The 16,170-nt window shown below is 44.1% G+C and overlaps 1 protein-coding gene across 6 annotated transcripts in view; it reads left to right on the top strand.

Moving 5' to 3' along the window:
- lrba (LPS responsive beige-like anchor protein) overlaps positions 1-16,170 on the top strand; it is a 343,066-nt gene that overhangs the window by 308,546 nt on the left and 18,350 nt on the right. For all 6 annotated transcript variants that reach the window (XM_031828372.1, XM_031828375.1, XM_031828374.1 and 3 more), the window contains 3 exons: positions 520-585; positions 6,246-6,401; positions 12,493-12,660. In XM_031828372.1, coding sequence (XP_031684232.1) covers positions 520-585; positions 6,246-6,401; positions 12,493-12,660 — 390 coding nt within the window. The remainder of the gene's footprint in view (positions 1-519; positions 586-6,245; positions 6,402-12,492; positions 12,661-16,170) is intronic.

The raw sequence follows: 16,170 nt of genomic DNA, 5'->3' as shown, positions 1-16,170 counted from the left end.
AACCCTGCTGTGGAATAACAGGGAAGGGGATATGGGATGAAGTCTGACGTTATGAAACTCAAAGACCATGAAGATTTGTAGATCTCCTTGAATTTGGAGCATTTTGTGTTGATGAGTGGACTTCATGTGATATTGTGGTTAGATCTTCAATTGTGATATTAGTGTTATTTGAACTTGTTTGTGGTACAAATCTGTATCATTAGAGGATGTTCAGATGTAAGGATTCACGGTATTCTCTTATGAACTTGTTTATGTTTTACTATGTATTATCAGAGTCTATTTGGAGCCACAGAAAACGGTTTTACATCTAAATGTGACTCTTTGGTAGAGCACTCTGGGGGACAATAGGCTCTGAGTGTGGCAAATTACATTTTAGCATCTCCCATATGGAACAGAAGCCAAAGTACTCCACAGGGCCAAATCACTGATATTAAACCCATCCTTCTTTCTGCATCCCACTCATTCCTTCCTCCCACACCTCTCTTTTCGTCTCTCTCTCTCTCTGTCTTTCTGTCGCAGGTCATCAAGGCTCCTCTGTGCAGGACCAGCAGTACCAACTGCCCGTGGAAATAGACCCCCTGATAGGTATGCCACTTGTGTGTGTGCTTGTATGTCGGTGTGTGTGCTTTAATGTGTGTGTGTGTGTGTGTCACCCTGTCTCTGTGTGTGTGTATGTGTGTGTCTCTGGGAATCATTGTGATGGCCCAAGGCAGTGTCACTGGCCAGTAGCTTGCTGTTGTTTCCCAGCCCCTGCCCACCAACAGCCCTCCCCCCGTCCTCTCATCCCCTGAAATAAATCCTCCACTCTGCTCTCTCCTCTGCTAAACCATTTGCATGCAAATTGGAATGCAATGAGCTGTGGCCTGGACTGGTATTTCATCATCAACCTCTCCCCCTCTCCTCTATCCCTCTCTCTCTCCATCTCTCTCTTTCTCTCACAGTTTTTCTTACTCTCTCTCTGGTTTAATTTGAGCGGGGGAAAGGATCTGTGTCAGTATAAATGAATATGAATGCGGCAATAATGTGTGATTGAGAATGCGCGGCGGGCGGATGTCAGGACAATATGGGCGCCTCTCATCACTCACGACTTGTTGATGAGGAGGCGAGCAGAGCAGCGGAGCGTTAGTGATGTATAGGATACACTGTCTGGGAGAGAGTGGTCAGAGACAGAGCTCTAGTGATGTATAGGATACACTGTCTGGGAGAGAGTGGTCAGAGACAGAGCTCTAGTAATGTATAGGATACACTGTCTGGGAGAGAGTGGTCAGAGACAGAGCTCTAGTGATGTATAGGATACACTGTCTGGGAGAGAGTGGTCAGAGACAGAGCTCTAGTAATGTATAGGATACACTGTCTGGGAGAGAGTGGTTAGAGACAGAGCTCTAGTGATGTATAGGATACACTGTCTGGGAGAGAGTGGTCAGAGACAGAGCTCTAGTGATGTATAGGATACACTGTCTGGGAGAGAGTGGTCAGAGACAGAGCTCTAGTGATGTATAGGATACACTGTCTGTGAGAGATTGGTCAGAGACAGAGCTCTAGTGATGTATAGGATACACTGTCTGGGAGAGAGTGGTCAGAGACAGAGCTCTAGTGATGTATAGGATACACTGTCTGTGAGAGATTGGTCAGAGACAGAGCTCTAGTGATGTATAGGATACACTGTCTGGGAGAGAGTGGTCAGAGACAGAGCTCTAGTGATGTATAGGATACACTGTCTGGGAGAGAGTGGTCAGAGACAGAGCTCTAGTGATGTATAGGATACACTGTCTGGGAGAGAGTGGTCAGAGACAGAGCTCTAGTGATGTATAGGATACACTGTCTGGGAGAGAGTGGTCAGAGACAGAGCTCTAGTGATGTATAGGATACACTGTCTGGGAGAGAGTGGTCAGAGACAGAGCTCTAGTGATGTATAGGATACACTGTCTGGGAGAGAGTGGTCAGAGACAGAGCTCTAGTGATGTATAGGATACACTGTCTGGGAGAGAGTGGTCAGAGACAGAGCTCTAGTGATGTATAGGATACACTGTCTGGGAGAGAGTGGTCAGAGACAGAGCTCTAGTGATGTATAGGATACACTGTCTGGGAGAGAGTGGTCAGAGACAGAGCTCTAGTGATGTATAGGATACACTGTCTGGGAGAGAGTGGTCAGAGACAGAGCTCTAGTGATGTATAGGATACACTGTCTGGGAGAGAGTGGTCAGAGACAGAGCTCTTTCGCTCTCTCCTTTATTGTTCTCTCTCTCCTCTTGTTTTCTCTCATTCTTCCTCTCTCTGTTGCTCTCTGGTTGCTCTCTTGACCTCGCAATGTCCTCTCTCCTTTTCTTCACTCTCTGTCTCGTTCTCTCTCCTTTTCTTCACTCTCTGTCTCGTTCTCTCTCCTTTTCTTCACTCTCTCTCGTTCTCTCTCCTTTTCTTCAGTCTCTGTCTCGTGCTCTCTCCTTTTCTTCACTCTGTCTCGTGCTCTCTCCTTTTCTTCACTCTCTGTCTCGTTCTCTCTCCTTTTCTTCACTCTCTGTCTCGTTCTCTCTCCTTTTCTTCACTCTCTGTCTCGTTCTCTCTCCTTTTCTTCACTCTCTGTCTCGTTCTCTCTCCTTTTCTTCACTCTCTGTCTCGTTCTCTCTCTCGTCCAAACACACGTTTCCTCTAACGGTTGTCTAGTTAAAATGTCCTTTCCAGCAGCTCATCTCCATCCAGATCCATTTCTCCCCTTTTATGACCCTCCTTTTTATATACATTTCACAGCCCTTCAAATTGTATTTGCTTTGTAAACAACAGGTCTAGACTAACAGTGAAGTGCTTACTACGTGTCATTCCCAACAATGCAGGGAGAAATAAAATAGAGAAATAATAGAAAAATAAAACCCGTAATAATAAATACACAATGAGTAACAATAACTTGGCTCTATACACGGGGTACCAGTACCAGTCGATATGTAGGGGTACGAGGTAATTGAGGTAGCTACGTACTAGAGGTCGACCGATTATGATTTTTCAACGCCGATACCGGTTATTGGAGGACCAAAAAAAGCTGAAAACCAATTAATCAGCCAATCTTTTTTATTTATTTGTAATAATGACAATTACAACAATACTGAATGAACACTTATTTTAACTTAATATAATACATCAATAAAAATCAATTTATCCTCAAATAAATAATGAAACATGTTCAATTTGGTTTAAATAATGCAAAAACAAAGTGTTGGAGAAGAAAGTAAAAGTGCAATATGTGCCATGTAAGAAAGCTAACGTTTAAGTTCTTTGCTCAGAACATGAGAACATATAAAAGCTGGTGGTTCCTTTTAACATGAGTCTTCAATATTCCAAGGTAAGAAGTTTTAGGTTGTAGTTATTATAGGAATTATAGGACTATTTCCCTCTATACCATTTGTATTCCATATACCTTTGACTATTGGACGTCCCTCCTCGCTCCTACCTGGGCTCGGACCAGGAACACATCGACAACAGCCACCCTCGAAGCAGCGTTACCCATGCAGAGCAAGGGGAACAACTACTCCAAGTCTCAGAGCGAGTGACGTTTGAAACGCTATTAGCGCGCACCCCGCTAACTAGCTAGCCATTTCACATCGTTTACACCAGCCTAATCTCGGGAGTTGATAGGCTTGAAGTCATAAACAGCTCAATGCTGTGAAGAGCTGCTGGCAAAACGCACGAAAGTGCTGTTTGAATGAATTCTTACGAGCCTGCTGCTACCTACCATCGCTCAGTCAGACTGCTCTATCAAATATCAAATCATAGATTTAATTATAACATAATAACACAGAAATACGAGCCTTTGGTCATTAATATGGTCGAATCCGGAAACTATCATTTCGAAAACAAAACGTTTATTATTATCGCATATACACTGACTCTGCGTGCAAGGAACGCAAGAGAAGGGACAGTTTCACCTGGTTAATATTGCCTGCTAACCTGGATTTCTTTTAGCTAAATATGAAGTTTAAAAATATATATACTTCTGTGTATTGATTTTAAGAAAGGCATTGATGTTTATGGCTTTTTCCGCGAATGCGCACTGCATCGATTATATGTAACGCAGGACACGCTAGATAAACTAGTAATATCATCAACCATGTGTAGTTAACTAGTGATTATGATTGATTAATTGATTGATTGTTTGTTTAGTTTAATGCTAGCAACTTACCTTGGCTTACTGCATTCGCTTAACAGGCAGGCTCCTCGTGGAGTGCAAGGAGAGGCAGGTGGTTAGAGCGTTGGACTAGTTAACTGTAAGGTTGCAAGATTGAATCCCCGAGCTGACAAGGTAAAAATCTGTCGTTCTGCCCCTGAAAATAAGAAAGTGTTATTTTAACTCACTTGCATAGTTAAATAAAGGTGTTAAAAAAAAAAAGGCCAAATCGGTGTCCAAAAATACCGATTTCTGCTCAGCTCTGTTTTGTCATTTTTCAGCACCAGCCCACACGCTCCACATCACATGTATAATGCGTGTGGTGAGGGGATATTTTCTTAACGTGTCATTTATGTATTTATACTTCTCACATTCCACAAGGAGCTTCAGTTTAAACACAGTAAATTGTATTTGGCTGGCGGGGCGGCCGGGGCGGGGGGAAATGTTGATAATTGGTTGAAGTAGTCATCAGACATGGCGTGCTGGTCTCTGTCAGGGATGCCTGGGCCGGACCCTCACCTGTTCATCTTGAGTTAGAGCAGAAGAGCGAGAAAGAGAGCCTGAGAGAAAGGGAGGATTAAGTTACAGAAGTCTAGAACCTAATGTGCCTGTTTGTTCCCTGGACACAGATTAAGTCTAGTCCAGGACTAAAAAATATTTTTAATGGATAATTCTGATCATGATTTAGGATTCGACATAATCTTTGTCCGGGAAACTGTCGCAGCATATCTTAATATCTTAATATCTACCCCACTACAAAGCACTTCATGAGAGATGGCTACGTCTGCAAGGCCAAGGAAATGCATCAGTCCAAAACAGACATGGCCCTGCCTTTGTTTTAGTCTGTTATTTCTTTTGTCCTCACTCACTCACTCACTCACTCACTCACTCACTCACAAACCTCCAACCCAGCCATAAGGGGCCAAAGTGGATTTAATTTATGTTGTCCTGACTATGCGTTGCTCCTCTCCTCTTCTTAGCTATTGGAAGTCTCTTCTCCTTCTGGGGGGAGAGAGAATATGCACGCTCATCGTTACTCAAACTCTTAGGCCCAGTGGAAAATGTGAAACCCTTGTAAACGCCACGTCCTAGATGTTTTATGTATTCCCTCACAAATCAAAATGGTGCTGCTGCCGTGGCGACGAACGTGCGTAAACGCCATGCGTGACAAATGTCGTAGTTGGTAGCTCCAGTAATGGTCTGATGTCTTTGTGAAAATGATTAACGCGGCGATATCGTAAAGGAAAACAGTCAGATTTTATACAATACGTTTTTCCTCAGACTTACATGCTTTACTTAATGAATTACTGTGCAACATCTCAGTATGTATTTCTCTCCCTCTTCCTCACCTCCCCCTGTCCCCTCCCCATCCCCCTCCCTCTCTCCCTACCCCCTCTCTCTATCCCTCTCCCCATCTCTTTCCCCCCTCCCTTCCTCCCCCCCTCTCCCTCCCCATCCCCCTCTCTATCTCCCTACCCCTCTCTCTATCCCTCTCCCCATCTCTTTCTCCCTCTCCCTTCCTCCCCCCCCTCTCCCTCCCCATCCCCCTCCCTCTCTCCCTACCCCTCTCTCTATCCCTCTCCCCATCTCTTTCTCCCTCTCCCTTCCTCCCCCCCTCTCCCTCCCCATCCCCCTCCCTCTCTCCCTACCCCTCTCTCTATCCCTCTCCCCATCTCTTTCTCCCTCTCCCTTCCCCCCCCCCCTCTCCCTCCCCATCCCCCTCCCTCCTTCTCCTCCCCCTTCCTCCCTCCCTCTCTCCCTCCTTCTCCTCCCCCTCATCCTTCCACCTCCCTCCCCATCCCCCTCCCTCTCTCCCTACTCCTCTCTCTATCCCTCTCCCCATCTCTTTCCCCCCTCCCTCTCCCTTCCTCCCTCCCTCTCTCCCTCCTTCTCCTCCCCCTCTCTCTCCCTCCTTCTCCTCCCCCTCATCCTTCCACCTCCCTCCCCATCCCCCTCCCTCTCTCCCTACCCCTCTCTCTATCCCTCTCCCCATCTCTTTCCCCCCTCCCTCTCCCTTCCTCCCTCCCTCTCTCCCTCCTTCTCCTCCCCCCTCATCCTTCCACCTCCCTCCTCCTCTCCTTCCCCTCTCCAGCCAGTAATGTGGGGACCCACCGTCGTCAGATCACAGACCTGTTGGACCAGAGCATTCACATCCACTCTCAGTGTTTCATCATCACTGCAGACAACCGCTTCATCCTGCTCTGTGGCTTCTGGGACAAGAGCTTCCGCGTCTATTCCACTGACTCAGGTACAGCCTTTACAAATTTGCTCTACCGAGTTCTATATAGGCAACTGACCAAGGTACAACCTTTATTGTAGAGTGACTTCAGAGTCCTATTCACTCCACTGACTCTGGTACTGCCCTTATGTATCTGTTCATTAAGACTTCGATATAGTAATCTGACCCAGGCACAGTCTTTATACTTATTGCCCCTACAGATTCTTATTATCTTCTCTGACTCAAAGTACAGCCCTTACAACATAGATCCATATGAGGACTGTGTATATATCACTGACTCGGAATCAGTACTTATTCTAGAATCTAGAGCAACTTCAGAGTCTCATTATTCGCTCCCCTTCACCCCATCAGAGCCCCGTGTTCTCAACTGATTCAGCCTTTACTACACAGCTCCATCTGAGCCCTTGTGCTTCACTGACTCAGGAACAGCCTTTTGTATTTTGCTCTACCCCAAATCAAATGTATTTATTAAGCCCTTTTTACATCAGCAGATGTTATAAAGTGCTTATACAGAAATCCAGCCTAAAACTCCAAAAAGCAAGCAATGCAGATGTAGCAATACACCCCTTCTGAGTGCTCTGTAGTCAACTGACCCAGGTACAGCCTTTCAAATATAGTTCCATCAGAGGTCTGTATTCTCACCTGACCCGATTACAGCCCTTATTCTAGAGCTTCATTCAGTGTGTCCTATTAACTTCACCATTCAATTTCACAGCCCCTAATCATCGGCCCTTCCACAAGACACCTAATCCATCAGGTACAGCCTTTATAGTAGGTGTAGGTATAGCCCCATTAGAGCCATGTTTACTGTACTGACCCAGGTACAGCCTTTATAGTAGGTGTAGGTATAGCCCCATTAGAGTCCTGTTTACTGTACTGACCCAGGTACAGCCTTTATAGTAGGTGTAGGTATAGCCCCATTAGAGTCCTGTTTACTGTACTGACCCAGGTACAGCCTTTATAGTAGGTGTAGGTATAGCCCCATTAGAGCCCTGTTTACTGTACTGACCCAGGTACAGCCTTTATTGTAGGTGTAGGTATAGCCCCATTAGAGCCCTGTTTACTGTACTGACCCAGGTACAGCCTTTATAATAAGCATAGGTATATAAGCATAGGTATAGCCTCGATCCTCCAGCTCCATACGTCCCCGGCTATATATATCTATATATCCCAGCTCCGTCTCCTATATATCCCAGCTCCGTCTCCTATATATCCCAGCTCCGTCTCCTATATATCCCGGCTCCGTCTCTATATATCCCAGCTCCGTCTCTATATATCCCGGCTCCGTCTCTATGTATCCCGGCTCCGTCTCTATGTATCCCGGCTCCGTCTCTATATATCCCAGCTCCGTCTCTATATATCCCGGCTCCGTCTCTATGTATCCCGGCTCCGTCTCTATGTATCCCGGCTCCGTCTCTACATATCCCTGCTCCGTCTCTATATATCCCTGCTCCGTCTCTATGTATCCCGGCTCCGTCTCTATATATCCCTGCTCCGTCTCTATATATCCCTGCTCCGTCTCTATATATCCCTGCTCCGTCTCTATATATCCCTGCTCCGTCTCTATATATCCCTGCTCCGTCTCTATATATCCCTGCTCCGTCTCTATGTATCCCGGCTCCGTCTCTATGTATCCCTGCTCCGTTCCTCTATATATCCCTGCTCCGTCTCTATATATCCCTGCTCCGTCTCTATATATCCCTGCTCCGTCTCTATATATCCCTGCTCCGTCTCTATATATCCCTGCTCCGTCTCTATATATCCCTGCTCCGTCTCTATATATCCCTGCTCCGTCTCTATATATCCCTGCTCCGTCTCTATATATCCCTGCTCCGTCTCTATGTATCCCTGCTCCGTCTCTATATATCCCTGCTCCGTCTCTATATATCCCGGCTCCGTCTCTATATATCCCTGCTCCGTCTCTATATATCCCTGCTCCGTCTCTATATATCCCTGCTCCGTCTCTATATATCCCTGCTCCGTCTCTATATATCCCTGCTCCGTCTCTATATATCCCTGCTCCGTCTCTATATATCCCTGCTCCGTCTCTATATATCCCTGCTCCGTCTCTATGTATCCCTGCTCCGTCTCTATATATCCCTGCTCCGTCTCTATATATCCCTGCTCCGTCTCTATATATCCCGGCTCCGTCTCTATATATCCCAGGCTCCGTCTCTATATATCCCGGCTCCGTCTCTATATATCCCGGCTCCGTCTCTATATACCCCGGCTCAGTCTCTATGTATCCCGGCTCCGTCTCTATATACCCCGGCTCCGTCTCTATATATCCCGGCTACATCTCTATATATTCTATATATTCCAGCACCGTCTCCTATATATCCCAGCTCCGTCTCTATATATCCCAGCTCCGTCTCTATATATCCCAGCTCCGTCTCCTATATATCCCAGCTCCGTCTCTATATACCCCGGCTCCGTCTCTATATATCCCAGCTCCGTCTCTATATATCCCAGCTCCGTCTCTATATATCCCAGCTCCGTCTCTATATATCCCGGCTCCGTCTCTATATATTCTATGTATCCCGGCTCCGTCGCTATATATTCTATATATCCCTGCTCCGTCTCTATATACCCCGGCTCCGTCTCTATATATTCTATATATCCCAGCTCCGTCACCATGTATCCCGGCTCCGTCTCTATGTATCCCGGCTCCGTCTCTATATATCCCAGCTCCGTCTCTATATATTCCGGCTCCGTCTCTGTATATCCCGGCTCAGTCTCTATGTATCCCGGCTCCGTCACTATGTATCCCGGCTCCGTCACTATGTATCCCGGCTCCGTCTCTATATATTCTATATATCCCTGCTCCGTCTCTATATATCCCGGCTCCGTCACTATATATTCTATATATCCCTGCTCCGTCTCTATATATCCCTGCTCCGTCTCTATATATCCCGGCTCCGTCTCTATGTATCCCGGCTCCGTCTCTATATATCCCGGCTCCGTCTCTATATATTCTATGTATCCCGGCTCCGTCTCTATATATTCTATATATCCCTGCTCCGTCTCTATATACCCCGGCTCCGTCTCTATATATTCTATATATCCCTGCTCCGTCTCTATATACCCCGGCTCCGTCTCTATATATTCTATATATCCCTGCTCCGTCTCTATATACCCCGGCTCCGTCTCTATATATCCCGGCTCCGTCTCTATGTATCCCGGCTCCGTCTCTATATATTCTATGTATCCCGGCTCCGTCTCTATATATTCTATATATCCCTGCTCCGTCTCTATATACCCCGGCTCCGTCTCTATATATTCTATGTATCCCGGCTCCGTCTCTATATATCCCAGCTCCGTCACCATGTATCCCGGCTCCGTCTCTATGTATCCCGGCTCCGTCTCTATATATCCCAGCTCCGTCTCTATATATCCCGGCTACATCTCTATATATTCTATATATCCCAGCTCCGTCTCTATATACCCCGGCTCCGTCTCTATATATCCCGGCTACATCTCTATATATTCTATATACCCCGGCTCCGTCTCTATATACCCCGGCTCCGTCTCTATATATCCCGGCTACATCTCTATATATTCTATATATCCCAGCTCCGTCTCTATATACCCCGGCTCCGTCTCTATATATCCCGGCTACATCTCTATATATTCTATATACCCCGGCTCCGTCTCTATATACCCCGGCTCCGTCTCTATATATCCCGGCTACATCTCTATATATTCTATATATCCCGGCTCCGTCTCTATATATCCCGGCTCAGTCTCTATATATCCCGGCTACATCTCTATATATTCCAGCACCGTCTCTATATATCCTGGCTCAGTCTCTATATATCCCGGCTCCATCTCTATATATCCCGGATACATCTCTATATATTCTATATATCCCAGCTCCGTCTCTATATATCCCGGCTCAGTCTCTATGTATCCCGGCTCCGTCTCTATATATCCCAGCTACATCTCTATATATTCTATATATTCCAGCACCGTCTCTATATATCCCGGCTACATCTCTATATATTCTATATATTCCAGCACCGTCTCTATATATCCCGGCTACATCTCTATATATTCTATATATTCCAGCACCGTCTCTATATATCCCGGCTCAGTCTCTATATATCCCGGCTCCATCTCTATCCCCCAGCTCTCATCTACAACCCCATTCAGAACCACTGGAGATCTACAAAAGGCCTGTGATTCAATTTCGAAAGGCAGAAGCTCTCTATCTCTCCATCTCCTGTAAGGGGGGGGGGTCGGGGTCGGGGAAGAGAGAGACCATTGTGTGTCTGTCTCAGGGGTGTGCGACCGGAACACAAACACGGTTTTAATCTTACATGCGTTCAACAGCTGCTGTCCTGCTCCCCGTAGCCCCCCAGGTTAAAGAATAGGATTGATTTGATACATTTACAACACTTGATTTGGAAACAGCGGCACTCTCCTTACTCCCCACCTTGCTCATAGTGCCCTGTTGATTGAATGTAATCTGAAATTGAAGTGGGTGGGGGTGTATTTAAAGGGATAGTTTGCCCAAATTACATATTGGTGTCCTTACCCTGAAAGCAGTCTATGGACAAGGTATAACACCATTCCATACTTATGTTTTAGCATTTGTGGCACAAATACCATTCATCCATGGGACTGATATTAGCATTGTTTCGCCTCATGTTCAAATCTTCTACAAGTGACTTTGTTGAGCTTCACAATCAATTTGAGAATTTTTTAGATACTTAAAACCTGTAACACCCACGTCACGTTACCCACATACCCACTTAGAATGAAGTCTTAGATTTGGCATAGTTCCTGCACTGTGCAGAAATGAATCCATAATTAGGAATCTATAATTATTTTCTAGTGTATATATGAACTGTCAGCCATTTTTAATATTACATAGCTATGATGTCTTGGTTAACTGTGTCTGTAAGAAGCTGAGCCAGACTGCGCACGTGGACACACACACAATTATCCCTCTCTTTATCCAGATAAAAGGTCATTATGAAACTGACAGTGAAGCTGACACCCAGACAGAAATGCAGAATAGTGAAGTGTGTCTGCAATACTAGATAAATATTCACTGACTGACTGTAGAGGTCACAGTATGACGAGGGTAAGGCCTGTTAGACAGCCGTGGTGCTGTTACTTTGGGCCTGCAATCTGACAGCAATTACACACGTGCACACACAAACACCAAGAGAAAATATTTACACTCCTTTGAACATCAGTGTGAGGCTGTGAGCTCATCTGGAAGGTGTACAGTAGTTAAGACAGCAGGCACATGCAGGTATATTAATGGTTCAGAGAGTGTGTTTTTACTCCAGCAGACACATGCAGGTATATTAATGGTTCAGAGAGTGTGTTTTTACTCCAGCAGACATATGCAGGTATATTAATGGTTCAGAGAGTGTGTTTTTACTCCAGCAGACACATGCAGGTATATTAATGGTTCAGAGAGTGTGTTTTTACTCCAGCAGACATATGCAGGTATATTAATGGTTCAGAGAGTGTGTTTTTACTCCAGCAGACACATGCAGGTATATTAATGGTTCAGAGAGTGTGTTTTTACTCCAGCAGACACATGCAGGTATATTAATGGTTCAGAGTGTGTTTTTGCTCCAGCAGACACATGCAGGTATATTAATGGTTCAGAGAGTGTGTTTTTACTCCAGCAGACACATGCAGGTATATTAATGGTTCAGAGAGTGTGTTTTTACTCCAGCAGACACATGCAGGTATATTAATGGTTCAGAGAGTGTGTTTTTACTCCAGCAGACACATGCAGGTATATTAATGGTTCAGAGAGTGTGTTTTTACTCTAGCAGACACATGCAGGTATATTAATGGTTCAGAGAGTGTGTGTTTTTGCTCAGCACATTTGTTTGCAAGTAGATGGTTTATATGATGGAATATTGAGACTTTTATGTTAATGACAGTTTTATACATGTTATTTTAGAACGTGTGCCATTAGTGTTGCTGTAATACTACTGTAAATTGTGTAGCTTGCATGTCAAGTGCCAAATACAGTACATCAAGACAGTAAAATAAATTGCTACTGTATTTTAATATTTCATAACTAGAATAAAAATCATGGCTGTGGCTCATATGGTGTGTGTGTTTCCAGGGAAGCTGACCCAGATAGTGTTTGGTCACCGTGACGTGGTGACGTGTCTGGCCAGGTCTGAGTCGTACATCGGAGGGGACTGCTACGTCCTATCAGGCTCCAGAGACGCCACGTTACTGCTCTGGTACTGGAACGGAAAACACAGCAGCATCGGAGAGAACCCCGGAAGTGAGTCCTTATGCTAGGGGGGGAAATCCTACAGTAACATGAAGAGTGAGTCTGCGTTTACACAGGCATCCCAATTCAGATTTTTTTTTTCTCTTACTAATTGGTCTTTTGACCAATCAGATCAGCTCTTTTGGGAAAACAGTCAGAATAGGGCTGCCTGTGTAAAGTACCACACTGTAGCCCAGAACCCTCTCTCTCAGAGACAGGTCTGACTGTATTTACGGCCCCAGTCTGTAAAGTAACAACTAGTTTCATCTGACCACACGACGTCTCCTATACACAGATTGGATTTTAGGGAACTGACTGTGGTCAAGAAATGGGCTCTCTCTCTATAGTGTGTGTGTGTGTGTGTGTGTGTGTGTGTGTGTGTATGTGTATGTGTGTGTGTACGTGTATGTGTATGTGTGTGTGTGAGTGTGAGAGTCCGAGGACCACTTAGAGACGGTAAATGTGACGTGGGGGTCGCTGGTCACATGAAAGCCCACCACCTTCCATCTGGTGCGGGGTTCGAGCAGTCATGAGAAGTGCAAAACGTTACCGTTGGGGGCCGCCCCTTACAGCCCTTACTCTTACCATGACATATGACACGGACCGTGATGATCAAAGGACCTAACACAGCACAGAGCAGTGAGAGTCACTGCCTCCATGGTACTAATTTGGCTGGCTTAGAGACCCTTACATCCCGTTAAGTGCTCTGCTACAAATGGACTGCAATTTATGACAAATTGTGATTTGGTTAATAAGATGCATCGGTTGTTGATCTGGAACACGGAATGTTAGATGACAGCGTGTCACTGACCTCATCTGGTGTTTTGGAGGTGGATGTCGCAGTCTTTCCCACCACGAGTGGAATTTACCAAGACGTGTTTCCAAAACTAAAATGAACCAAAAGTGTGGTACAGGGCTACGGGAAGGTGGGCATGTTGCTCAAGTTACAAAATACAGACTTTTGATTTTGGCTGCTATTTTACAGATTTGGCTGCTATTTTACAGATTTGGCTGCTATTTACAGATTGTGGCTGCTATTTTACAGATTTGGCTGCTATTTACAGATTGTGGCTGCTATTTTACAGATTTGGCTGCTATTTACAGATTGTGGCTGCTATTTTACAGATTTGGCTGCTATTTACAGATTGTGGCTGCTATTTTACAGATTTGGCTGCTATTTTACAGATTGTGGCTGCTATTTTACAGATTGTGGCTGCTATTTTACAGATTTGGCTGCTATTTTACAGATTTGGCTGCTATTTTACAGATTTTGGCTGCTATTTTACAGATTTGGCTGCTATTTTACAGATTTGGCTGCTATTTTACAGATTTTGGCTGCTATTTTACAGATTTTGGCTGCTATTTTACAGATTTGGCTGCTATTTACAGATTTTGGCTGCTATTTTACAGATTTTGGCTGCTATTTTACAGATTTTGGCTGCTATTTTACAGATTTTGGCTGCTATTTTACATATCTGGCTGCTACTTTACAGATCTGGCTGCTACTTTACAGATCTGGCTGCTACTTTACAGATCTGGCTGCTACTTTACAGATCTGGCTGCTACTTTACAGATCAGATTTGGCTGCTATTTTACAGATTTTGACTGCTATTTTACAGATTTTGGCTGCTATTTTACAGATTTTGACTGCTATTTTACAGATTTTGACTGATATTTTACAGATTTTGGCTGCTATTTACAGATTTTGGCAGCTAATTTACAGATTTGGCTGCTATTTGGTGATTTAGCAGTCGAGGGTATTCCTTGTTTCCGAGGTGTAAATTACCATTGGGCCGCATATTCGGTTAATTCTAAATTATATAAATAATTAGATGTATAATATATTACCATATGAGGTTATTACTTCACACATGGATGATTGCATCACTCTGAGGACAATCAGTAGAAATGTACATTTCATTATTAAAACATGCATACTGTGAGCTGTGTTCATTTATACCAAATAGATCAAACAAGAAAAGATGATTACATTCTACATACATTAAATGATGTGTGTTCCTTATGAATCCCCAATTCCACATTGGCTACGCATGACTTTAAGTTTGGCAGATTTGATTGAATGGGGCAGTTGGTATAGGTCTAGGGTATCTGTGTCGATATATACGTTGTTCTTCTCCTGCCTCAGGCATTGCCAGTTTGCATGGTGTACAGTCGAGTAGTGAATCTAGCTTGTGTGTTTGTATAAAGTGTGTGTACACTGCCTTCAGGAAGTATTCATACCCATTGACTTATTCCACCTTTTGTTGTGTTACAGCCTGAATTCAAAATGGTTTAAATATATCTATTTTTCTCTTGCCTATCTACACTCAATACCCCATAATGACAAATAGAAAACACGTTTTTAGAAATGTTACCAAAGTTATTGAAAATGAAATACAGAAATATTTCATTTACATAAGTATTCACACCCCTGAGTCAATACTTTGTAGAAGCTGTCTTTCTGCGTACGTCTCTAAGAGCTTTCCACACCTGGATTGTACAACACTTGCCCATTTATTATTTTCTAAATTCTTCAAGCTCTTGTCAAGTTGGTTGTTGATCATTGCTAGACAACCATTTTCAGGTCTTGCCATAGATTTTCAAGTAGATATAAGTCAAAACTGTATCTCGGCCACTCAAGAACATTCAATGTCGTCTTGGTAAGCAACTCCAGTGTATATTTGGACTTGTCCTGCTGAAAGGTGAATTCATCTCCCAGTGTCTGGTGGAAAGCAGACAACCAGGTTTTTCTCTAGGATTTTGCCTGTGCTTAGCTCCATTACGTTTATTTTTTATCCTGAAAAACTCCCCAGTCCTTAACGATTACAAGCATACCCATAACATGATGCAGCCACTAATATGCTGGAAAATATGGAGAGTGGTACTCAGTAATATGTTTGGGGCAAATCCAATACAACACTTTGTATTCAGGACAACAAGTTAATTGCTTTGTCACATTTTTTTGCAGTATTACCTTAGTGCCTTGTTGCAAACAGGATGGATATTTTCGAGAATTTGTATTCTGTCAATTAGGTAAATTAGTGTGGAGTAACTACAATGTTGTTGATCCATCCTCAGTTTTCTCCTATCACAGCTATTAAACTCTGTAACTGTTTTAAAGTCACCATTGGCCTCATGGTGAAATCCCTGAGCTGTTTCCTTCCTCTCTGGCATCTGAGTTAGGAAGGACACCTTCACCATGCTCGAATGGATATTCAATGTCTTTTTAATTTTAAGTTTTATCTACCAATAGTAGGTGCCCTTATTTGCGAGGCATTGGAAAACCTTCCTGGTCTTTGTGGTTGAATCTGTGTTTGAAATATACTGCTCGACTGGGGGACCTTACAGATATTGTATGTGTGGGGAACAGAGATAATGTAGTCATTTAAAAATCATGTTAAACACTAAGTCCATGCAACTTATTGTGACTTTTTAAGCATTTCTACTACTGAACTAATTTAGGCTTGCCATAACAAAGGGCTTGAATACTCAAAACTCAAGACATTTCAGCTTTTCATTTGT

The sequence above is a fragment of the Oncorhynchus kisutch genome, linkage group LG7 (assembly GCF_002021735.2).
Source record: "Oncorhynchus kisutch isolate 150728-3 linkage group LG7, Okis_V2, whole genome shotgun sequence".
Classification (NCBI taxonomy): Eukaryota; Metazoa; Chordata; class Actinopteri; order Salmoniformes; family Salmonidae; genus Oncorhynchus; species Oncorhynchus kisutch.
This window is presented reverse-complemented; position numbering and strand designations above follow the sequence as displayed.